The following is a 26,545-nucleotide window of genomic DNA, read 5'->3' as shown; positions in this document are numbered from 1 at the left end:
AAAGTATTATTATAATCACTTCTTTTTATCTAGCCATGATCTCAATGTTTGAGACTAAATCACATGAGAATAAGGAATGTAACAGGGAGCCTTATAACCAATCTATGTTACCCTTTTATCAGACAAAATTAAGAAACAAAAGCATTAATACTATATCTCTTCACACTTGTAAAAAAAAATGTTTAAGAACAGTTCACTGTAAAAGCATTTTCAATTTCAGAAAAACCCTTCCATAAGTTTATAATTGTTAAGACAAAGAAACCCACATCTTGACTTCTACATCTTAAATCTACTGACCCTAATATTCAAGTTCACAGATCCAGCTTTTATTTTGTTCCACCACTCAAACAGATCTCATTGATATGCACGTTATTTAACATTAACAATTTAAACATCTAAAAAAAGTAATTTCTATTTGTTTAATGCTCAAAAAATATCTAAATCTTATAATAAGAAAGTATACAAGTGCAATGTGAAAGAAAACCATTTGGTTCATTATGTTCATGCACACACACATCCAAAAACATTAAAACCAAATTAAATGTGATTAACATATTTTTACTCCAACTAAAATTTTTTATTCAGTGTCTCTGTACTCCTTGTGACAAGTTAAACATTTCCCTTTCATATAAAAAAATACCTTCTTGTTCTAATGTAATAACTTGTATATTAACATATAGACACAGATAAAGGATCCCAGCTCTCTCTTGCCCACAGCCAATCATTTAACTAAAGGTTTTACTAAATCCTCATTTCAACGCTTCTCTCTCACTGAAGCAGTAAATTGTTTACAAATTTCTAAACCCTCATGTGTGCAGCTTTAAACTTCAAATTACTTGAACTAATTTTTTAAAATTCTGGCCCAGTCATAAAGTGTCCAGCTTATTCAAAACAAAAACCTGCATACGTGTTGGTTGTTCCCAGAATCTTGTTACAAAGTATAATGACCAAATTTAGAAATACCACAGCTGAAAATGCTATTGCTGTCCAAAACATGATGAAAAATAGACTCTTTGGGATCGTACCTCTTTATCACACATTCCCAATCAGAAAAAGACCAATCAATTCAATCAACACCTTAGACTGCAGGTTAAACATGCTAAAGTAATTGTGAATAAAAAAAAACATCATTTGGTTCATGAACACCTTAAATTATTGGCTAAACATGCTAAGGTCATTGTGAATAAAAGCATCATCATGCACAGCATCACCTTTCTCAACATCTTAGACCACTGAATAAACATGTTAACATCATTGTGAATAAAAGAGAAAACATCCACTTCATCAGTTTTGCTTAACATTTTAAGTTCATTGTCAATCACAGAAGCATCATCCATAGTATCATAAGTGCAATGCAAAAAATATTTTGATTGGACAGGGGTTTGCATCATTAACTAAAAGTAACACTTTTTTTCCATTTGATTTTTTAAAAATACAATATGCAGTTTTGTCACCTAATAATGTCACATTAACATAGCAAAAAGTTGCAATATTTTAACTTTCTTTTAAAAAAATTATATTGTCGTAGATCTTGAACATTTTGATGAGTTCAAGTGCAAAGTACCCCTGCTCTACTTGGATATAAAATAGTCATGGCAGATAATATACAGATAAAAAACACCAACATGTTTCCTTGTTTAAATAATTTTATTTTTAATAACAGACTCACATTGTAAAAACTAAGTGCTATAATTTCTGTACTGATGATATGACATAACATTACAGACAAAAAAGAAATGTTTTATCCTTTATAAAGTATCACCCCTGAGAAATTTAAGTCCACCCTTAATTTATCAGGAAATCTTCTATTTCCACACTTAAACTCTTACAGGTTGCTGATCCCCATTACTTTTCAAGTCTTAAAACTTGTGTCCCCTCATTGCTATTATCTTCAGAATGCAGATCAAAGAAATCAGAGGATTTTACCCTATCAATCCCCCAAATAATCTTGTAAATTTCAATAAGATTACCTCTTATCCTTCTTTTCTCAAGAGAAACTAATGATTGTAACCTGTCCTTTTGAGATAGTCCTTCCATCCCTGATTCATCCTAATAGCCTTCCTCCGATATCCTTTGTTAGATGAGGAGATCAAAACTGAACATAGTATTCTAAGTGATGCCTAATTAGTGACTAAGTGATGCCTAATTAGTGATTTGTATAGAGATAATTACTTCTTTCATCTTGTAATCACTGTGTATACAAACATATTCTACAATTCCATTATATAATACTAGCTTTACTATTAGCAACAGGGCACTGCCTTGATGAGTTCAGTGACATATCCACCACTATGCCAAGTTCCTTTTTTTTCAGTCATACTATTTACTGGATTCCCATTTATATTTAATTTGTGATCCAAAGTAAATGGCTATTTCACACAGACTGGTCAAGAAATTATAATGGCCTTTTAAAAATTATTTACTTGTCTATGTAAACTAATTGCCTTACTCATTCATTGTTTAATTTAGAAAAAAAGTTGTAAACAATTGTATACACACCAGTAAACTTCAATACATTTTCATACCATCAATAAGGATTGAATATTTTAATTAAGACAAATTATACATTACATTATATAATGTACTGAACTTCTGGAAAATATTTTAAGACTTCTATTATTCTAAAGAGAAGGAAAATCCACAAACTATTAGAAACAATTACAACTTGTATATTTTAGAAATATTCAGAAACATAAACATGCAGAGATCTTTGAAGAAATTATATTTTCTACACATGCAAGTTGGTGAGTAATATTTTGTAGTAGTTTAATGTCTTTAAAACAAGAAGATTAAATACAACCAAATAATTTTGTTTCAATTTTCACATTTTTTTCATGTTTAGAAATAGAAGAAAATAACAGTAATACATGAATTCAGTAGAACTGGCATTTCAGCCAGCAGGTTTGTGAGCAAGGAAACACTTGAAGAGGTACTGTGGCCTCCCCACAGTTACCCGGTAACACTGTTGTCTGAGCAAGAGCTCTAACACTAACCTTTGTAATAAAGGAACTGTTGGTACAGAATACCGGTTTCCCACACACACACCAGTGTCCACATTTCAAGTAATCGATAAGGTAACAAGGTAGATCTTCAGGAGTGTAGTAAAGACGTTGCTTTACAATTACTGATGCTGAACATTCCAGCAAAGAAGGCATCAGAGAAATAAACATATCTGTATCTTTGTAATTAACACTTACAGGAACCCATGCGTTATTGTACAAGTCTAGGTTATTCAGGCGGAGCTGCATAAAGCTAGCTGGTAACAGTTTTAGAGAGTTGTTGCTCACATTAAAGTTTCTCAGGGTTTTTAGAAACCCTATTCTCTCGGGCAGTGCCTGAAGAATGTTATTACTGACAGACAGTATCTTCAGTTTTTCCATGAAACAAAGCTGTTCTGGAAGTGTTTGAAGTTGGTTGTAATTTAAACTGAGAACCTCCAAGTTCCTTGGAAATTTTACATCACACACATGCTCAAGCTTATTGTTATTCAAATTGATTTCAACAAGCCGAGTCAAATGATCCAAATTAGCAGGTAATACCTTAATAAGATTGTTGCTCAAGTCCAAGGTCTGCAAGTTGTGCAAGTTTAAGATCCGAGAGTCTACCCTACATAGGTTACACTGTTGAATTCTTAATGTAGAAAGGGAGGAAGGAAATCCTGCTCTAATAGGATAGTCTTGCCGCTTGCTTATAATCAGTCGAGTTTTGGGGTGGTTTACTTGTGATGGAGGTGCTGAAAGATGTAATTTATCCAAGTTTTTATTTCGTAGTATGCAGTATAAAGCATTAAGGAATCCTTTTAAGTGAACAGGATCAGCTTTTTTAATAATGATATCATGCTCAGGTTCTTTCAAACGAATTGTTGCCTTACCTTCCTGAATAAATTTGGTAAACACCATATCCACGTTTTTTACTATTTTATATTTCATACCTGCTGGATTTTGCGAGGTACATATAATTAAAATCACATCAGACATATTCGAAATTGAATTTACGTTTAGTTTCCGACTCAACACTAAAGTAGCTTTCATCGCTTTACCCTTTCTTTTTATATTTAGTGAAGGTACTATACGACTTAAAACTTCTATTTCAGCATTCAGTCTCATTTTAAAAAGAGTATTTATATTATTTTGAATTAAAGAAAAAAAATATTACACTACTCGAAAGTTTTCCCAATCAAGTTTGACAGAATTGCGTTGAAAATCGTTTAAATAAAGAAAAACCCGCTATCTACCTGGTGAGAGAAAACGTGACCTGAAAATAGCCAGAAATACGGAAAAAAAAATACAGAAAAAAATCTCAAAATGGTGATATCTGCAGATTCAAATATGTCACCATATATACATATGTGTGTGTGCAATATTACATTATTATCATTAGTTTAACTTCTTTAATAGTTCAAGCGTGTTATGATATAACAATATTAGATTGGAAGTTGGGTCATTTCCTGTGAACTGGCTCAATAAATTATTTTCATTTGTGTACCAAGAAACGTTATGGCAAGACAGATTTGTTATGTCAACCATAATCTTACCACGTAAGTAATATTAAACAATAAATATAATTTTTAGTATTTAGTGAGTAACTTACTGAATAGAATGATTAATTCAAAATACAATAACTTCACTTTTTACGGTAGGCAAGTTCTGATTTTAATAATTACAACGTTTCGACCCATAGTATATATATAGAGTCATCATCTAATAATGGTTCGATATTATGAGTTGAAACGTTGTAATTATCAAAATCAGAACTGCCCTAGTGAAAAAAAATGCTGTCATTGTACTTTTATATAAATTAAATTCGTTTTTGTTTTATTGGCATGATGATAATTCAGCAGTTCCTCTATAGTTTGGTCTTTCAGATAAATTATATGTAGTGTTTTGTTGTTTTTAACAATATTATAAGGCACTTTCGCTTTAGTTTTAATTGATAAATTATTTTTCTAATTTTCACTCATATTATGTATATATCGAATTACTTTTTTACAGTTTTTCTACAAGTTATTTATTCAAATATTATTTTTTATCCATGTTAAAGTATTTTATCATTACTAAATGGATTAATGCGGCTGTAATAAATATGCGTTTATTATTTATTTATAATTTGGAAACAATTACAATTCGGCTCAGTTTTCTGGATTTTTAATTTTTTAAACAGTTTATTATAAATATAGATACCCTAAACACGTGAACATTTCTGATGTTGAGGCATTTTACAGCTGTTTTGAACATATCTATGATTTTGAAGATCGTCATCCGGGTAGTCACAGTTTACAAGTTTCGACGTTTCTGTTTTTGCATCAGCTGCAGTTTGGTGTGCTTTTGTTTCTAGTAATGTGTAAAAATGATAGCTTTGTGTAACAGTTAAAAATTAATGTCTCTGTGAATAGCGTACATAAAATTGTGATTGTAAATTGCAACTTGCTCTCTTTCCCATTCAATTAAGTAAATTATTAGTAGGTTAGGGCTAGTTTAGCCCTACTTCGAAGTTCAAATTGAACTTTATATTTAATAATTGTCAGTTCGTCATAACAATTTACGTTAACGTAAATAACATTAACAATTTCTTAGTTTTGAAGTCTTGGTAGGCTAGTAGTAGTAGTAATACTCGGTATTAATTGTTTAACTTGTGCTTATTCGTTCATCAGTAGACAGTTCACTATAACTAAGTTATACTTAGAACGAGAAAGTTTTCGGTGTTTGTTCATCCGTGATATACAAGTAACCCATCATTATATTTTGAAGTTATAAAATTATTTTTAACTTTTAGTTTTAAGCTTAGAAGTTAGACTTAGGTTAGTGTCACACCAGATTTGAAGATATTTGCACGACTCTTGAAAAAGTATGGCAGCATCTCGCTCTCGGCAATCCTTGAAGTTGCAGTGCAATATTGAAGAAATTGATTGGCAAAAGCCATCACCATTATTAGAAGGTAATAATTAAATATCTATTCATCATTATTACACTTAGAGTTAGTATCATTAGCATTAATTAAGGTGGGATATTATATATTGGCAGTAGCTTTTTGTACATGATCATACTGTTTTTCCTTGATGCTATTTGTACATGACTATACTTATAATTACTAACATACATGTAAGCTGTTTGTATGTGAGATGATAACAGTGGAAAGGTTTTAATACTCAATATAGCTTGTAACTCTTATTTGGATTGCGGTTAGCTTAATTTTGCTGATAAATTAATTAACTTAGTGACTGGCAGGGATGTTAGCATAAATGTTAATTGACGAGGATGAATATTGATAATTATTGGTTTGCAAGCAACAGGATTAATCATTGTCAAACATGTTCAAAAGGTAACTTGGGGCCATTGGATTAGGTTTCATTGTTTTGCACATAGTAAGTTGTGAACTTTAAGAAAGATTGATTTGTTTGAACAATTTTTGCTGATATTCTAATATCATTAGAGAGTCCTAGAGAATTATAGCTCCCGTCCATATAAGCGTGCAACTGCAAAATTGCAGTTGTGAATATATAAGGTTGCATAATGGCTATACACCAGACAATAAATGGAAAACATTACTAATACATGCTGAATTGGCATGATATATTTCAAGGCAACCATCCTTCCACTTGTTTGAAATCAGCTTTAAAAACTAACACGGTTATTGCTAAAGCCATCAGCAACCAGTAGTAACTGTTAAAACCAGTGTGTCGGTTTAATAATTGGCTTGACCAATAGGTTTACATATGCTAGTTCTCTTTACGTTCTACTTTGATGTGACCAGTTTCATTGGATTAAGAAGCATTTACTATTTTAAAACAAACATATAAAACTTTAAAACCATTTACAATTCTGTTGAATCGATTGAAACAAGGGTATACAATATACTTGGTGTTGTGGACTACATAATGCATAAATCGAAAAATAGATATTTTTGCTCAAATTAAACTGACAGCATGTCAAAAAATGATAAATGAGGATTGTAAACAGCCTATTGGTAAGTAGACTGTTGTCCTGACAACAGTTTGCTTCACATTATGTTGTTGGGTGTGGTTACAGTGAAAGAATGTGTGCAGCAATTGTCTATAATAAAAGTAGCAGTCTTCTTTGTATTTATATATATATACGTTCAATAATTAGAAATTACAACTTTAACATAGAGAGTTATGCAATCAATATGTGTATTAACTCTTTTGCAGCACAGGCTTGGTCCGTGGGACCAACCTTGTAACCATTTTGTGGCTGTTATAGTTTTCATGCTATAACTTTTAAATTAGTAAGTGTATGTTAATGAAATATGGCAGATTATCAGTAAACATTACAATGCTTTCTTATTCCAAGTATAATTGTACAATGTTTTCCTCATACCTTTTCACATGCTGCCTATCCAATGTGCAAAGTAAATTTCATTTTAAGATAAACATACTTTTGTGCTTCATAAAATTTCCAAATTTCACATGCAAAATCTTTATAATGTCCAGATAGTTATCTAACATTTTGAAAAAAAACTTTATATTTTATATGTTATTTTCACTAATGAATCTATACAGGTTTGGTAGATTTGACTGATCTCGTAACAATCACAAAAAAATTAGAAAATAAATGTAAATTATGCCTCTTTCGTTGTAGAATGACAACAGATTATAACATGAAAACAAAAAAATTTTAGCTTAAATCTCATAACATTATACATTTATTATTTTTATTATATTGACTTTTTAGCCGTGCCTGGCTAACAATACAGAAGTTACAGTGATGCAGCACACATGCTCTCATGTTATTGTATCCAGTAATATAAAACTGACCTTTAATATTTACAAAGTGACCTTTTTTGGCTGTGTTTTAATAGACTAGTATTTTGTAAAAATACAGTCACATTTCAATTATTATACATTATATATTTATATAGATTATTACTATTTAAAAATAAGTTCTTAAACTTATTTTTCTTAAAACATAGAGTTGAAAATAAAAAAGAAAAGTGAGCTATTATCTCTGCTAGTTAAGACCTATGTACTCGGTTATTGCTTGTATGTTGCTAAACCTTTTCAAATTTCGCACGTGGTGGATATGAATTGAAATGATTTTTTTTTACATTTTATATCTACAGTTGGAAAACCAAAAAAATCATAAATTAATATATCTAGACCATAGAATTCCTATATAATTTGTTAAGCTTAGTAACTAAGTTGTATTTGGGTCTTAAAAAATATGAAATTATGAGCAGACTAAAGACACAAACTACCTCCTTGAAATCTTGTTTCAAAAGAAAGAGATGGCATTCTAACACATGAAAACCACTAGGGGAACTTTCTGAGATTTCGATTGGTTATTTACATGTCATATATTGAAGTGAGTGTATATATATAAGGGACGGTTTTCAAAATTGGAAAGAAGTGAGTGGGGCCACTGTGTTTGATTCAGTACACGACGATATCTTGGCAAATAGAAAAGATAAGAGGCTCTTATTTTATATTATAGCTTGTCAATATCAGTAATTTGTATTCCTAGTTCACACAAAACTGTAGACTTAGTATTTTGACATCACAAACATCTAATTTGAACCAGTGCTGCATTCAACATACCACATGACACACAAAAATCCATGTTTAACTGTGTTTTTTTATATTTGGTTTTAAGTTAAGAAATTGAGTAATGTATAATACTAAAATTTGAATTATAAACTACAGTTTGATACCAAACTTATTGACATAAATTCATGAAATTGTAGTTCAATAATATTTGGTACATGAGTCAACGAATGCAATGACATGGCCTATGACCCGTGACCCTTCTGGAAAGGGTTAAATGGTAATGAAGTACCTCACAAAACCGAATGTGGGCCATAACCTTAACACATTCCATGCTTATTTGTGAATAAGTATTCAAACAACTTTAGTGTAGCAAGGACAACACAGTCTTGAAATTATTTTTTTCACCTGTGCTTTAAGACTTAATATAATTATCATCAGTATACTATCCTAAAATTGAAACATGTTCATTCCATATAATGAAAGCAATAGTGAATAGGAGACAAAATGTTAGAACATAGTGTTACTAGAACACACTGGCTTGTCTATATATTAGAAGTTGTTAATCTAGCCAATTTTTACCTATAATTATTTTATGGATATGCCACCTTTGCTACTAATGTTCCTTAAATAATATCGTAGTATATCCACACTTATTTCTAATTTCATTGATAATTCATAGACAAATGCTTGTTTTCTTAGCTTTTGTATTATGATTATATCTTGGGATAACTAACACTTTAAACTTAATGATATGATTTATCAGTTACATCATGACATGACATAGAATGGGTGGAGTTTATTACTCATACATATCTGTTAATCACAGTATTTCTAGTTTTCAACAGATGTCATACAAAATTGCTCCTTTACTTTCATAAGTACCTAGGTAAGCTCATGCTTCATTTCTAACATTTGGTTGTTGAAAACTTTCATTTCGTTTATCCATATAATATGTTTCCACATGCACAAGTTTGACATTGTCAGATTTTAAAAATAATATATATATGTAAGTTCTTCTTTTTGCCAATTGTTGAAATAAATAGCTTGTAGTTAAATAGTTGTATTTCTTAATAGTATAAATATATACTATGTTGTTGTTGAGCTTAGGATTCTTCTACAGTAGGTGTCTGTGACTTTTTGGCGATAAATTCAATGATGAATAAACAGCACACACTTTACTCGTTTTCAAATACTATATATATGTATTTGGAACAAGTTAAACGTATGTACAACAAAGTCTTCACACTATAGAGATTACAGACATATCATAAACACTATTTATATATAGTTCTCTTCTTGTCAAAAGTCCACTTAGGCCTATTCAATTACTTTAGAATTTCAGTTGACAAGTTGAACTATCTTCTCTATATTACGTGTGTGATTCACTTACAGTTGTGGCGCAAGTTACCGTAATTTGTTTGGACTTCTTTCTTCTGAGGATCCTCTGTTCCTTTTGTCAAAGTGTACCCAGGCTGATTCAATTACTTTAGAACCACGCTTTGACAGAAAAAAATTATCCTTCTTATCTTTTTTTTATACTGTTAGTTTCATTCTAACATATTAAACGTTAGGCCTATCACCTTTGCGGTACTTAACTTCACACAGCTATATCTCTTTTCTTTTATCTGTCTAATACTGTCTGTCTGTCTACTGCTTCCTGCTCTTCTCATGCTATTTATATCTTTATTACATAGTCATCTGGCCACTTTCTATATTCTCGACACCAGTTAGTTATTAACAAAACCTTCCACAATCGTCTGTTTTTAACTCCTATTATAATAAAACTCAAAAACAATAAAATATTCACTCACAAATACAAATCAATCACTAATATCCAAACCAAACAGTCTTTTATATCATGACAGACATTGATCGATTTTCTTGGGACTACATTTTCTCTTGCCTTGACACGGGCGTCATGCAGTATCATGTTACCAGGTAAAGCGATAACGCACTAACATTTTGTTAACATTGTTCCAATGGGAAGGTAACGTGGAGTGAAAGGGCGATTTCTAGGTACGTTTTTAATTGTTTTTCATTAATTATGAAATAAATAATTAAACTTGCAGCATAAATCTACTAATTTGTGTCTGTGTTGTGTGTGAAATGTTTTATTTTCATTGTTTAAAAATCACTGAAACCCCCTAATATAATACATTACAACACAATATCACAACCATCATTTAAAACTTTATGCAGGTTTGTGAATGAAAATCAACTGTCGAAGTGCTGAATTGGTCAGCAGAGGGATTCAGATTTGTGAATGGAAATCAGTAATAACTGGTGAATTTATCAGAAAGATGTCAGGTTTGTGAATAATTAGAATTTATGAATTTCTCAGCAGAAGATTTCAGGTTTGTGCATGGAAATCAGTAGTAGAATTTATCAGAAGAGGGTTTCAGAATTAAAATTAATAGAACAGGTCAATAAAGGATTTCAGGCATGTAAATGGAATCCACTAGTAGAATTAGTCATAAGAGGGTTTCAGGTTTGTGAATGGAAATCAGTAGTACAATTGGTCAGAAGAGAGTTTCAGGTTTATAATTTGAAATCAGCAGTAGAATTGGTCAGCAGAGAGTTTCAAGTTTGTGAATGAAATAACTGGTCAGCAGAGGGTTTTAGGCTTATGAATGGAAATTGATACCATATTTGCCAGTGTATGAGACAGTACTTTTTAATCTTAAAACAATGCCTGATTGTGCCCCTCGTCATATACACAGGTTCAAAGATAGTTTCAGTTAATAGCATATTTAACCAAAATTACATTGTTGATCATACTTTTGTTTGCTTTTTTGAGCAAGTGCATCAACATCATGTCACCTACTGCATTACAATAACATATTTGTAATTGTATCATGTCTTGATTCTTCACAATTAGAAGTTATTTATCTCATTTGCCATTTACAATTAAGACATTTTCGATTTGAAATGTATTGATCTCATCCATAATAATAATATATTGCTAATATTATATCAAAAAAAGTTAGTTTCTATACACTAGTTTTGCAAATATATTTTTATAGTAGATCACTATATATATTAAGGTTTAGTATTTTTTTGTAATATAAAAGGAGTTCAGCTGTGATGAAAATTTTTTAAAGTTTTTTATTTCATGTTTGTGACTTAAGTTATGCTGCATTGAGCTGTCTGTAGTGTTTGAAGAACATTAAAAACCTGTGGTTATATTGATTACTCCAGAATGCATGTTAGCACAGTTTAAAAATAACTTGTAAAAATTTCTGTGCAAAAGTAACATCCGAGTCTTGCTTGTCAATAGAGATTGTCCTATACACCAAACCTCAAAGAAATGCACTAAATTTGCTAAAAAATCCAGGATCTTCTTATACACCAGCAAGTACAGTAATAATACTGCTTAATTTCTTAGAAGAATGTTTCCGGTTTGTGAATAGAAATCAATAGTAGTGGAAGTGCTAAATTTGTTAAAGAAGGTTTTTAGGTTTGTGAATAGAAACAAGGGTTAAAATAACCAGCATCTTATAACAAAATGTGCCTTATGCTAAGCAACTTTGACCTTGTGTTGCATTTACTTCTAATCAATAAAAGAGCTGTGTAATAAAAAGAATAAAATATTTTTTTTAAGCACAGCTTCATCTGTAATGTAAAAAAAACAGTTACAGGTCAGGTTTGTATCTGGCATCATACTGTAAGAGTCAAGTTATCCAAGCTATCATGAGTTAGGTTATCCCCCCTCCTCCCTTCAAACTTTCTGCAAACCACTGACAACACAAGCAGTTCCATTTTCACTAGGTCTTGCCCCATTACATAAAACATAAGAGGGTTGGTAAGATTATAATTGGCAAAAGAAATGATGTTGGGCTTAGAGAATATCGAGTGGCATTATGACATTGTAGATCTAAACATGTTAGTGAAACTTGCAACAGTCCTGCAGTAAGTCACGAATGATCCCCAAAACTAGACATTGTGCAGTGGCAGTCATCAGTTGTAACCACACTTGTCTGAAGGTGTGTCTGAGGCATGAAGGTAAACTGAAATTGATCAGAAACTTCAATGATGCTTTCATATTAGGATTTCAGGAATTTTTAAGAAAGTTTGTATAGTTAAACAAAGCAGGTTTGATCAACATTTTGGAGAAAGAATTGATAAAGGGGTCATGGTACTTAGATATACTTCAATTGTTGTGTTTCTAATGTCACAAAAAATCAGGTGTTATTGAATTTTCAGTTTATGCTTTGTTTGTTATAAACACTCAAGTGAACTCCCCTAAAATATCAAAAATTACCCATAACATCAAATAAATAATAAATAAAATCAAGAAAAAAAAGATTATAATTATTTATAAATCTCCAACAATAAAGCTTAAATATTACCTTTTCACTGTGCAATTATTTTTCAGGCTGATTCCTAAAAATTGTCAGTTATTCACCAAAAGTTTGAATTTGACCCTTTGTATTACCTTTTTAATATTGAAAGAAGCTGTATTTTCTATATCTGACAGTGATATTCCTTGAAAACCATATTGGATAGTGAAAAATGATGAGTTAAATAAAATATTGAGGAAAATTAGAAGAAAAGTGTTCGCCAGTAAATGACGTAAATATAGGCAAAACTAAGTCAACAAGAGGCCAAAATCATTACAAAATATAAAACAAATTATTTAGATAACGATATCCAAGATATAAAGAAGCTGTCTATATATGTTCTGAAAATTTAGCAGTTTTGTAATGAAGCATATAAAGATCCAGGTTTCATGGTGTAGAACACAAATGGCAGCATGCACACTGGTTTGGCGATTGTCCAAGTACAGGGGGATATTCTTGCATCTTGCAGTAGAGGGAACTTTTGTTGGTAGCTGTGGGGTAAATCCAGATTTCACAGTCAGTAGGTATAAATGTTTATTCAGATATGTCCGAATTACACAGCTAAAGGGTTAAAAGTTATAATTAATCTCCAATGATGAAGCCTAGATTTAAAGCTAGAAAAGTTAAATTCTTTTTCCTGCTTTTGTTTAACTGATGTGTAGAATGAATATGGAAATAAGTTTATCTTCAATGTCCGAGTGTCAGGTGCATCTTAAGTAAATGTTGATAATCTTAATTAGTAATTGGATCTAAATCATATATGAAAAGATGCGATTGTTTTTGCATGTATTTTCCTGAAATATACTGAAACTAAAGAACAGAGGGTGGGCAAGCTTATTGATATCATCTATTTCATGGAGAAGCATGAGAGAAGAGAGCTTTCATAAAATTTCTTGGCATTGCTAAACTTGAAAAGAAGCCTGGTGTGGACCTTAATAATACTTGCCTGAACAATATGGTCTGCAGGTAATTTACTAACTTTATAGGCTAGCATCTACTGAACAAAATACTTAGCTCTGTGTCAGTCAGCAGATTTTCTCCTTGCTAACAGATGGTAGTACTGATACTAGTGTTTATGAAAAAAGAACTTGTTTCTATCATTTTCATTGGAAACAATGGAAATTTATTTAAGTTGAAGCTTATCATTAAGAAACATTTGTAATGAATCTGCTCAGAGTCTGAGGTCAATGATTTACAACATTTCTGATGGAATGGGCATTACTAATTTTGAATCAAAACTTGTAGGACTAGGTTCAGCTTGCTCAAACATTAATCTTGGTGCCAAAAAAGGAATGCTGTTTTCATAAGGAGAGATGTTCCTTTTTTTTTTTACATTATTTTAATCATACACTGTAACTGGCTGTTTGTGATACTTTTAAGAAGGATGTCTGTACTGGGCTAATGGAGATCTGCTGTCTGTACCAGGGTAGTCCAATAAACTTGAGTGAACTTTGTGAGCTTGGTACTATTATAGAGAAACAGGTCACAAAGCCCAGAAAAGTAAATGGAACCTGATGGGTTCAGCACAAAATGTTGGCATCCCAGCAGCTGCTCAAATGCTACTAAGCTGTCTTCTCACCTGGAAGGTGTGACTATGTGTAAAAACAACACAAAAGCTAAAGGAATTGTGACCAAGATTATGAAATTCTCATTTACATTGCATTTACTTTTCCTGGAAACACTTCTGTGCCCTTTGTCAAGGCTTTCCATGGCATGGCCAAAAAACAAAAAAACACTGAAATTTCATGTGCTGTCTCAGCACCCAAGAGTTTCAATAATACAGTGGATTTTATGACAGTGCAAGATTGGGGTGCCTCACATAATTCTGATTTGACAAACATTCTTCATAATGCTACCTCCAAAGATGCTGACAGTGTTATGTGTAAAGGTAGGAAACTTAATTATGTTACAGCTGGCCTTGAATCTTATAAAACCAACTGGAAAGGCTACACTATTGTGAATGTCATTTTAAACTAGGTGACTATGAGGAAAACATCTTTAATTGTTCTCAGCTTCTGGACACACAGTTTTGGCCAAATGACAGTGACTTACTGGCTTGATATGGAACTGCAAAAGTTGTCTTAGCAGCAGCACATTTTAATTCAGTTTTGGGGGAATGCAATCATGATGTTCTAGACTATGAATGGAATAAATGAAGATTTTCATTGTCAGTAATTTTCAGACTTGGATCACTTATCCATCAGAATTTTGGAAGAGAATTCATCACTTCTACCAGGATAAATAACGAAGTTAGTGGAAGTTTTGAGAGAACTTCATTTCTCAAATGCAGTTGAAAAATATTTCGGCACAATGGGCAAGGTCAAAACTGATTGGAGGGCCAGATTTGCTGCTAACACCCTTGAGCACCTTGTGCAAATTTAAAATAATAAATGGGACCCACTGATTATGACTGTAGATGCAGTATACATGTTATTTTAAGCACATCAAGGAGACCTAATGTCCATCCATATGGAAAAAGACCTAAGCTTCACAGCACAGACCCAGTAGCTGGAAGTTGCTTAACTAGCAGTACACCTAGCAGCTTAATTTTGTAACAAACATTTTAGGTGATTCAATGTTCAAGTACAAGAACACTTAACTTTTATTAATGGACACCCAATCCTTTCACAATCCATCAGTGGAGTGAAAATATACGACACCATAGCTACCTTTGTGATTTCACTCAACTCTCTCTCTCTCTTTCTATATATATATGTAGTTAATTACTCCTTAACATGTACACTCGGTAGGTACTGTTTAGTTGTAGTTAATTGCTCCTTAACATGTACACTCGGTAGGTACTGTTTAGTTACAGTTAATTACTCCTTAACATGTACACTCGGTAGGTACTGTTTAGTTGTAGTTAATTGCTCCTTAACATGTACACTCGGTAGGTACTGTTTAGTTACAGTTAATTACTCCTTAACATGTACACTCGGTAGGTACTGTTTAGTTGTAGTTAATTACTCCTTAGCATGTACACTCGGTAGGTACTGTTTAGTTATAGTTAATTACTCCGTAACATGTACACTAGGTAGGTACTGTTTAGTTGTAGTTAATTACTCCTTAACCTGTACACTCGGTAGGTACTGTTTAGTTGTCCCTTTGTCATTAGTAATTAGTTAACCCTTTGTCATTCATGGAAGTGTTTTTTCCAGTACAATAATTGGCATAAATATATGGGTGAAGGTGATGTTTAGCAAGCATAAATATTCAGGTGGAGATGATAAAGGGTTTGCCCTATCACTATAGTTCACGGGTCAAAGGCCATGTCATTGTGTTTGTTGACTTGCATTCAAAATTTTATTGAACTACTATTTTATGAATTTATGTCAATAAGTTTGGTATCAAACTGTAGATTATAATTCATATTTTATTATTATACATTATTCAATTCCTTAATGTAAAAGTAAATATTAAAAATACACTTTTGTGTGTCATGTGGTATGTTGAATGCAGCACTGGTTCAAATTAGATGTTTATGACGTCAAAATACAAAGTCTATAGTTTTGTACGATTTAGAAATTCAAATTACCAATATTAACAAGCAAAAATATATAATAAGAACCTCCTATCTTTTCCATTTGCTGAGATATTGCTCATGTACTGAATCAAACACAGTGGCCCTGCTCACCTCTTACCATTTCTGGAAATGGTCCCTTATATACACTTACTTGTGTATATGACATGAATAACCAATTGAAAGGTCAGAATGTACCCCTAGTGGCTTTCTCAGTTATTTTAATGTGTTAGGAAGCCATCTCGTTCTTTCAAAACAAGATTTCAAGGAAGTAGGTTATGTATTCTCACAATTTCATATTTTTTAGACTGAAATACAGGTTAGTTACTAAACTTGATAAATTATAGTAGAATTCTATGGTATTGATATAGTAATTTATGATTTTTTGTTATTATAACTGAAATGAAAGGTCACTTTGTAAAGTCTAAAGGTTTGTTTTATGTTATTGGATACGGTAACACGAGTGCACATGCGCTGTGTCATTGTAACTTCTGTATTGTTAGCCTGGCACAACTGGAAGGTCAATATAATAAAAATAATAAATATATATAAATGTATAATGTTATGAGATTTAAGCTATTTAGACTGAACATTTGTGTTTTTTGTGTTATAATTTGTAGTTACTCTAGAACAAATAAAGCATAATTTATATTTATTTCCTAATTTTTTATGGTGGTTACAACTGACAGACCCTGTATAGTTAGGGTAGAGAAAATAACAGACAAAATATAAAGTTTTACTGAAAACAAACATTATAAATGTATTTAGGAGGTTTAAGAGATTACACAAATAATATGAGATTTTTGGGATGAAGAATAGTTGTTAATCATGACATGAAAATCACTGTGCACTCAGACTAGTTACAAAACGGACTCGGTATTTTCACAAATGAATCTTTGATAAAATACTTCATTAAAAAATCTAATTTTTTTGTGTACAAAAGACTTGGAATCATTACTAAAAGTCTACCAAATTTTGTGAAGATGCATGTGCAGCATTAAAAGTTATAGTATAGATACGTAATGTGTGCAAATGTGTATATGAACTTGTATATTTTATACTGAGCCCATTGTGAAAGGGTTGATTGCTACACACAGTAGAGGATGATTCAGTCTAGTTCCTATTTATCATGCATACTTAGACATTTGTTGTTTTTTTCCCATTACTCCTTAACATTACATAGGAGACAAATGTTATGTTACATAGGAGAATCTTTCAGTATCGTTTATTTTTCCTGAATTTACAACACTGATGATGATGATGACTTTGTTCATTACTACTTAACATATCACCTTAATTATTAATGTTTTGTCATAGTTTTACTGCATAATGTGTACCCATGGATGGTAGTATTTAGTTCTCGTCCATTACTCCTTGACAAGTCACATATAGACAAAAAATATTTTGTTATAGTTCATTACTTCTTTGCATGTACACATTTTAGGTCATGTTTTGTCTTAGTTCCATATTCCTTCACATGTTTACAGACTATAATGGTTATATTTGGTTAATTACTATTTTATGTACCATTAGAAGATAAGGATTAGACACATTAGCTTGTTCCATACAATGTCATCCCTAGTCAATGTTTAGATGTGGCTGCTTACTCCATTACATGTACTTCTAATAGATAATGTTTAATTTTCTTTCCTTATTCCTTTATGTATATACTGTATGTATACGTAGAAGACAGTGTTCAGCCTTGGTTCTGGGCCTATGCCATTCAAATGTGTGCATAACTTGTCTTGTTCTGGGGGCACTACATGTTATTGTGTGATGTCTTTTCAACATTATACCATATCCTACCCATGGCTTGGTTCCTTACCCACTGGTCTTCTGTTCTCTACTTTCTCATTGTTCCTCTTTTTATTGCCTTGCCACACCCCTCTTTGCTTACTTCTCTTTTTTGGTCTTCTATATGTGCTTCTATACTCAGCCCTGGCTCTCTACCTTCAATCTAGTCTGTTCCATCTTTTTTTAACTATACATGTCTTCCTCTCCATCTCTTCCCTCATGACCTTGCGTAGTTTTGGGACACCCCTTAAGAGGTCCCTTTGGTGGTCCCTCACAGTCTATCCAAACCTTGTTTCTATTACTCCACCTCCTCAAGTCTCAGCCCTATCTTCCCAACTTTCCATCCGTTCTGATCCACATTTACACATTGATCTTTCCGCATTATATGACATCCTTTATCATTGCATGTGTGGAATTGTCCAGTCCATCTCCCTGGTCATGTAGCTGTCCATTTTTCCACTCCTTTCACCCTTCTTGCTCTTTTGTATGTGCTGATGTATGGGAAATTTTACCACCTTGGTGTCATTGTCACTATTTCCTTTTGACTTCATTACTTTGTAACAAATTCCTCCTATTTTACAGGATGATTCTCCCATGATCTGTCAGTCTCATTTACCTCTGATTTTAGGGGTGGCATTTCCTTCAATTTCTGCTTTTCCTGATGTTACAGTTTTTTCTCTGTCCCTTTTCTACCCTCTTTCATTCCTTCCTTATCCACTGCTCCCCCCTCCTACTTCTTGCCTGATTGGATTATCATTGTGGTTCTCCATGCTCTTTCCCAGCTCCGTATCAAATCTTTAGCAGATACTTATACTCTCTCTGGACTTGAGTCCTATTCCTATTTACTGTTGATAGTTAGTGTACACATATCTATGCCCTTGTTTCTTCCTGCTTTGTCATTTCTACTCTTTCCTTTTCCTTTGCTCTGGCCAGTCTTTCATTCTCTGGTATTTTGTGGCAGTGGTAAAGGGTCACTCATTTTCTCCCACATCTCCTCCTTCAGTTTCTCTTTTCAATATTATTTCTGTTTCAGACTGATACTTTTGTTCTGTCTGAGTCACTCAGTGTTTCGTCACACCCTTCTTCCTTGGAATTCCTCTCACTGTTTTTTCATAATTGGGGCACACCATCTACCTGGAGCATCTCTCCTTACCTCATTACAGATTAGATCTGCTGGCTCATACATCTTGTATATGCCCCTCTGATGGTGGATGTATGTATGCTCTCTCGAGTCTCCTCTCTTCAGCCTTTTCCCCCCTTTTCTGGTCTGGCATGTGAACTACTCCACAATCATTCATCTTGCATGTAACCACCTCCATTATCTGACCGTCTCATCTTCAGTAGCCTACAGATTTCCACCAATGGTCATTTTTCAATTAACCCTGCACCTGTAATGGACATGAATATTCCTTTACTTATTCCTTTCACACCATTCTTCTATTTTTGGATCACACAAGGTGGCTAGTGTTGCCTCACAGGGTATACCTACCCAAAATTAAGCATTTTGCTAGGATAACGGAAAGTTCTCAGACCATCCACCCGGGCATAATCAGCACTCATTGTGAGATGGGGTGTTCTGCAAGACCACTAGAGTTCTGTTTGTGGTATTTATACATAATTTTTGTTTCTGTCTGATACAAACTGTATTCATTCCATGGACTATCATGGAAAATGCCAACACTAGAGTTGTGCTTCTGCCCACTTCTCTGGCTAGCACTTGCTGGCTATTAAAAATAGGGTTTTGCAGTTGCCCATTGTACTGTCTCTATTAAAAGACCTTTCTGGACTGAAGGACTGATGGGGATCAGGGAACATTCTCCTGGTCTTCTCTATGTGAATTCCACCCCCTTTGGGTAAAGCATGGGATCCCCTTGCCACTTACCTGCTCCCAGCTGCTGGGGTGGAGGACCATGGAGAATCATCACTGATTGGGAATTGAAAGCAGGTTCTAAAACACAGAGTGCCTCTATACTGAGAAGTGGCATAGGGTTATTTCTGAAGTATAGTTTGGACCACCCAACTTCTTTAGATACATCAAAATTTCCAAGTGGATTTCAGACAGATATCTTACCTACTCTCTATTCTCATTTACCCACTCCTGCAAAGACATGACCTCACCAATTATGCTTGCAGAGTTACTGATATTTCTTAATATCCAACTGTGTATCACTCATTAACCCTACTCTCACAGCTGGCAATGAGCCTGTAGAGTCTGATGGTTGAATGGTGGTTTCATAAGTATCCTTATTTTGTGACCACTGTAGTGCTCTCTCATGACTGGCATGGCTCCCTAGTGTCTAACAGCTGAGGAGCTGTGCACAGATACTCTTCACAATCACTTTTCTCCCACAGCTACTATTTTCTCCTAGAGACTGATGGTTGAAAGGGTGAGCACACATGGTATTGTCTGAACATGCCCTTACCATACTGATTGGTCTTCCAATGGCTTGTGTGCAAATTCTTTAATGGTTATGTACCTATTCCACCAGACCTTATGAACACCTTTCAGGCCTCTTGCCTCTTCATATTCTTCACTCATGTTAAGAGTATAACTTGATTGAGATGAGATGCAGTCTCTCATGAGTGTGCCTCTATGAAACACTTGCCATACAGTGTCACAACCTATGGCTTTCCTTTTAGCATATTGGAAGTTAACATTTTCCTCACCTGAAAATGTATTTCAGTTAGATGCCTCAGTGCACATTTCACCCTTCCTTCCCACTTTCCTGGTGCACTTTTCTTGTTTGTCTCATTAAAGAATGAGGATTTTTGTGCAGGAATGTAGAAGGAGAATTTGCATAAAGAGGTGTATTGCACACCTATTGGTGGAGGGTTGTGCTGTATGATACATCATAATACAGTAGCACAAATTCACATGAATTTTAGGTGAAAGTCTCTAAGGCAGAATAGCATGACTCCAAGAGAAAAATAGCTAGTCTGTGCACAGAGGTGAGTATCTATCAGAAACATTTTCAGGTAAGGAAAATGTTAATGTGTCGGCAAAGGGTTTCATATTTGTGAATTGCTATCAGTAGTAGATCCAGTGAATTTTTAAGCAGAAGGTTTCAAGTTTCTTAACAGAAATCAGTAGTACTATTGGTGAGAAGAGAGTTTCCAGTTTTTGAAGGGAAATCAGTAGTAGAAGTGGTCAGTTGAGGGTTTCAGGTTTGTGAATGGAAATTAGCAGTATTGTTCTGTAAATTTCAAGTTTGTGAATTGAAATCGGAACTAGTCAGCAGAGGGCTTCCGGCTTGTTAACGGAAATTAGTTGTAGAGCTGGTCAGCAGAGAGTTTCAGGTCTGTGCATGGAAACCAGTAGTAGAGTTAGGCAGAAGATGGTGTCAGATTTGGGAATTTAAATCAGCAGTACAACTGGTCACCAGAGGATTTCAGTTTTGTGAATGGAAATCAGTAGTTGAACTGCAGAATTTGTTGGCAGAGATTTTTAGGTTTATGAATAGAAATCAATATCAGTAAAAGTGCTGACTTTGTCAGAAAAAGGCTTCAGGTTTTTAAATGAAAATCAGTTGAAGAATTGGTCAGCAGAAGGTTTCAGGTTTCTGAATGGAAATCAATAGTTCGAATTGATCATAAGAAGGTTTCAAGTTTGTGAAATAAAGTTAGTAGTAGAACCTCAGAATTTGCCAATAGAAGGTTTCAGGTTAGTGAATGTAAATAAATAATAGAATTGGTCAGAAGAGGATTTCAGGTTTGTGAATGGAAATCAATAGTAGAATGTATCAGCAGAGCTATTCAGGTTTGTGAATTAAAAATATTAGTAAACCTGCAGAATTTGTCAGTAGAGGGTTTTCCCTCAGAAAAACTTTGTGCCAGAACATTAAATTTGGTAACTGCTAAAGAGCATTAATTCATAAGTTAATTTTATAGCTGTAGAAATTTGTTGATGTGCAGTAAATGTGAAAAAAAAATTGTTGATTTTATCTAGGCATGGGAATTCGTCTAAAATTCTTCTATAATAAAGATGGTGTACAGAGATCAATGTGAATTTTGCAAATGCATAGTCTTAGTTTCAAGGAGAATCAGATATTTAATGTCTTAATAACATTATCCAATAAAAGCAGTTACAAAGAAGCTTAATTACAAATATGGCATGACATGATCGTATATATTCCCATTGAATTTTACCTTAAATTATTTTCAGTAGAAACATGTCTGTGTAAACCCCCATATGACAGTTTCTTCAAATTGTACACAAACATCTAAAGCATTCCCAGTATATTCAGATCTTGCTTTTTGGCACAGTCTTATGTTCAACTGTTTAAACACCCAATTTCAAGTTAGTTGTTCTGTTGGGGGCCACAAATTTTACAGGTCTGTTTTTTTGTTTTTAATTTGTCCATACACTTTAGAAACCATTTCCATGCACTCTAAACAAAAACATCAACCACACATGCTGAACTTTCTCCTCATCATTGACTTTACAACCCATTTCTATACTGTTTGGATGTATGTTTTGTTGGAGAATGTTACTTTTGATGGCTTGCTGTGGCACAATTGGGCTCACTAACAAGCTGAGAATAACTGCAAGACAGACAGAAAGGCATGTGAAAACAGTGCAGTAAACTAAGAAATCTCTTATTACTTGGAAGTTTTGTATCTCAGTCAAAAACCATGTGTTGGTCATGTGATTTGGCAATGTTTAATGATACAGTTATGTACATATAGCCACTTCATAAGCTTTACTGTGATATTTCGTTTCTCATCTACACTTTGTTATAGAATGTTTCCATTGCTGTGAATTGTCTGAACCAAACATTACTCTATGCCACATTTAAAAAATCTAAAGATTTTCTCTGACCTATAACTGTGTTAGATGTTGAATCGTGAGTGATAAATGTCTTTATTTGAAATTGAATATTCTAGTTTCAACATTCAACATCAAACATTGCTCTTACTTATAAACTCCAAGATGTAGGATCATTATTACTTCATAGAAAAGGTTTGAGATGTGTTTTATATGTTTGATACTTCTGTAAGACATCTCTTGAACATTGATTATTCTTTAGAAATAGCCATATGTTGTTTGTGTAAATTATGTCTGTAACTTTTGAATTTGAAAAAAAAGGGTTTTAAGTATATTTTCTTCTCTATATTAGCGATGCCATCTCATTCCTGGAAGTAAAAATCTTACTAATGATTTACTTCTGAGAGATATTCTGGACATTTTTAATGAGAATATTTTTTAGGTTGGAACAATGCTGTCAGAATGAAATTATCAGAAACTTCTCGTTTTCTCCTAATTTGAGTATAATCTTATTAGATATGTTTTAACATGAAAATTGTTTGATCAAGTATTAATTGTTTTCCAGTAAATGGACATTTTTAAAAATTTCCCTTTTATTAACTTCAGAGTTGTACAATTCTTAAAACTGTGGAAGAACAGGCAACTTTCCAAGCTGAAAGGACTGCAAAAGCCAGTGTACATATGATATGGCAATCACACATTCATGCTTGGATAAACTCATTAGCAATGTAGGCTTGTCCCTTAATTCATGAAGTTAGGTTTGTTACATCCTAAGTAAAATTGTATCACAGCAGATGTGAAAAATACATTCTTAAATGGTACAACTTATAAAGTTGTTCCATATAAAGCAGTCAAAGATCAGATATGTGAGCCTTCCTTTCATTGTTGTTGGGTGAACAGAGTGGGAAGGTACTTGAGGATTGGGGAGTTGCTTATGTTACTCATATTTTATAAAGAATTTGATAAGAATTGCCTTGAACTTATAGGCCAGTTTGTCCTGTAGTGGAAAAATTTCTAGAGGGATAGAAAAGCTGTAAAAAATACTTGTATATAATTAAAAGAATGATATGTGTCAGTCAGTCCATGCATGTATGTGTGCTAGCTCACATGGAAACCCATTATTTCTATTGGCTAATTGTACAGTAGTACTTTTATGTTTATATGAGTCTAGAAGTGAATGACTTTTAATGTGTGTTGTTCCACACAGGTGCAAAACTAGAACTTTTATAACAAACTTTAAAGACAAGTACTTCAGTAACATAAACATGCAAGGAATACCATTACATCTCGATGCAAATTTCAACAAGTGCTTAAAAGTCAACAATATGGCCTACAGTTTAGATGCATTTCTTATGCAAAGCATGAATTTACCCACAATATAATCTACAGCAATTAGCCTTAATAGTCTCAACTTAATTTTGACGCTTTACAACTAGCACATAGGCCGGCATGGCCAGGTGGTTAGGGCACTCAACTCGCAATCTACGGTTTATGGGTTCAAATCCCCGTCCCACCAAATATGCTCACCCTTTCAGCCGTGGAGCCGTTATAATGTGACAGTCAATCCCACTATTTGTTGGTAAAAGAGAAACCCAAGAGTTGGCGGTGGGTGGTGATGACTAGCTGCCTTCCCTCTAGTCTTACACTGCTAAATTAGGGATGGCTAGCACAGATAGCCCTCCTGTAGCTTTGCACAAAATTCAAAACAAACAAACAATACAACTAACACATTGTGCAAATAAAAATAATTACAGTTTTTAAATGATACAAATATTGGATTTAGACACACGTACACAAGAAATTTTAAATATATGCCTGACAGAAATTGGTTTTTTACTTCTTGGTACCATAATTTAAAAAAAATTACTATTTTATAACTTTTTCATAATGTCAAGAGTTTGCTCAAGAAGGAAATCTCAAGACCTTAATCAAAGATGGTGGTTATCCAAAAAGACAAAGTGTATACATAAAAAATGTTGTGAACAGAGATATATTTCTTTTATAGTCATTCTGTGTTTTTACTTTTATTTACTTTAAATACAACATGGCTGATCTCTACTGTAAGAATATTATTATATTTTATATCAAATAAAAGGGTGGAGGTTGGAAGTTTTATTTTGTAGCAAAGTTGTAGTTGGAGTTGTGGGTTCAAGCACTCAACTCCTAACTGATTGTCCTTAGTTGCTGGCCAGTTTTACATCAGCGTTTGGATTTTGCCTAATAGATGGAGTATTCCCAATACATTTGGGTGCTGTGACCAAAGGCATTATTGGTTATGACTCAACCCTATCGCCCTAGGTACCATTTACTGCACAAGACACAAGGTTTTAGTGTCTTACATTCAAAATTTTATTAAACCACTTTCTATTTATGTTTAACCAATTAGAATAGCATAAAATCTTAGCTAATAATCCATATTTCAATAGTATATAAGTTTTAAGTTCTTAATTCTACAAGGCAATATAAAAAAAAATCCTGAATTTCCACTAGTGTGACCCATTTTTTCTTAACATGTTATCATCCATATTTTATCCACCACCCCTTGAAAAAGTATGAAATTACGCATAAATTACTCTATAAAATTGTTATTGCTCAGAGAAATCATAATTCTTATAGTCTTCAATTTTGTTTCGTCACAGAGCTATCGAATAGAAAATCAGACTCTCCCTGTCACACCCACCTGTCACATCCTCTCTTTCACAATTCGTTTATAGTTCTCTCTTACGTTTCATTATATATTATCTATAACTAATAGAAAGTCAAGGTTTTCATCTATCAAATGATGTATTGTATAACATTGTAATCGGAACAGAATATCGTCAGTTTCACTCCAATTGCAAAATTCATTCCCGTGGGAAAGTTAACGAATAATTTGGATAAATTAGTAATGGCTCTTGTCACACAGTTAGAAAGCCAGAAACATTTTGAGAAATAAGGCAATTTGTCTATTTTTTGCATATTACTAGTCTATATTCTTTGGTGCATTTTTTAACTAATTAAAATTAAGTACATTACTATAATTACTATAAGAAATCAGGCTTAACTGTCCTTGACAGTCAAGGGCAAGATAAAAGAAGATTGGGTTAGTACTGTATTTCTTGTTTTTTCATATCTAAAAATACGGATCTTTTTAAGTTATTTAAGACTAGATTAGGTAAAATAAGTAATAATATAATTAAAATAGTTCATGAGGCACGCACGTGAGAAGTTCGTGGGTAATGTAATTCAATAGCGTAACGTGAGCTGCACATTCCCCGAGTGATTTACAACTTGTAATGGTGCGAATAGTAGTTAGACACAGTTCAAATGGCAATAAAATTATAAGACTTAATTATAAATAGATGTATACTGTTATGAAAGAGCTACTTAGGATAAATGAATGTAGTTTCATGTTACAATTTGAAGTCATTCTAGAAAGAAAAAAAGGGTAATTTAGGTTTATTTTGATTTTTTTCTGGTGGTTACGAGGTTGGTCGAACTGATCCCATTTTGAGATAGGGTAGAGAAAATAACAGATAAACTATAAAGTTTTACTGAAAAAAAAAAGTTTGAAGTGTATTTAGGAGGTTTCAGGGATTACACAAAGGAAATTTAAGATTTTTGAAATGAGGAAAAGTATTTTTAAT

At 33.0% G+C, this 26,545-nt stretch overlaps 2 protein-coding genes across 2 annotated transcripts in view; one reads left to right on the top strand and one right to left on the bottom strand.

Moving 5' to 3' along the window:
* Positions 1 to 1,628: 1,628 nt before the first annotated feature.
* LOC106468192 (leucine-rich repeat protein 1-like) lies at positions 1,629 to 4,221 on the bottom strand. Its single transcript, XM_013928604.2, has one exon. It carries the CDS (start codon positions 4,104 to 4,106, stop codon positions 2,874 to 2,876), a length of 1,233 nt encoding a protein of 410 aa, XP_013784058.1. The 5' UTR covers positions 4,107 to 4,221; the 3' UTR covers positions 1,629 to 2,873.
* A 1,045-nt stretch (positions 4,222 to 5,266) lies between these two features.
* LOC106468191 overlaps positions 5,267 to 26,545 on the top strand; it is a 133,116-nt gene continuing 111,837 nt past the window's right edge. Inside the window, exon 1 of the mRNA XM_022396510.1 lies at positions 5,267 to 5,934. Coding sequence (XP_022252218.1) covers positions 5,847 to 5,934 — 88 coding nt within the window. The 5' untranslated portion in view covers positions 5,267 to 5,846. The remainder of the gene's footprint in view (positions 5,935 to 26,545) is intronic.

The sequence above is a fragment of the Limulus polyphemus genome, unplaced genomic scaffold (genome assembly GCF_000517525.1).
Source record: "Limulus polyphemus unplaced genomic scaffold, Limulus_polyphemus-2.1.2 Scaffold2909, whole genome shotgun sequence".
Taxonomy (NCBI): domain Eukaryota; kingdom Metazoa; phylum Arthropoda; class Merostomata; order Xiphosura; family Limulidae; genus Limulus; species Limulus polyphemus.
Note: the sequence above shows the minus strand (reverse complement) of the source record. Positions and strands in the feature narration are given on the sequence as shown.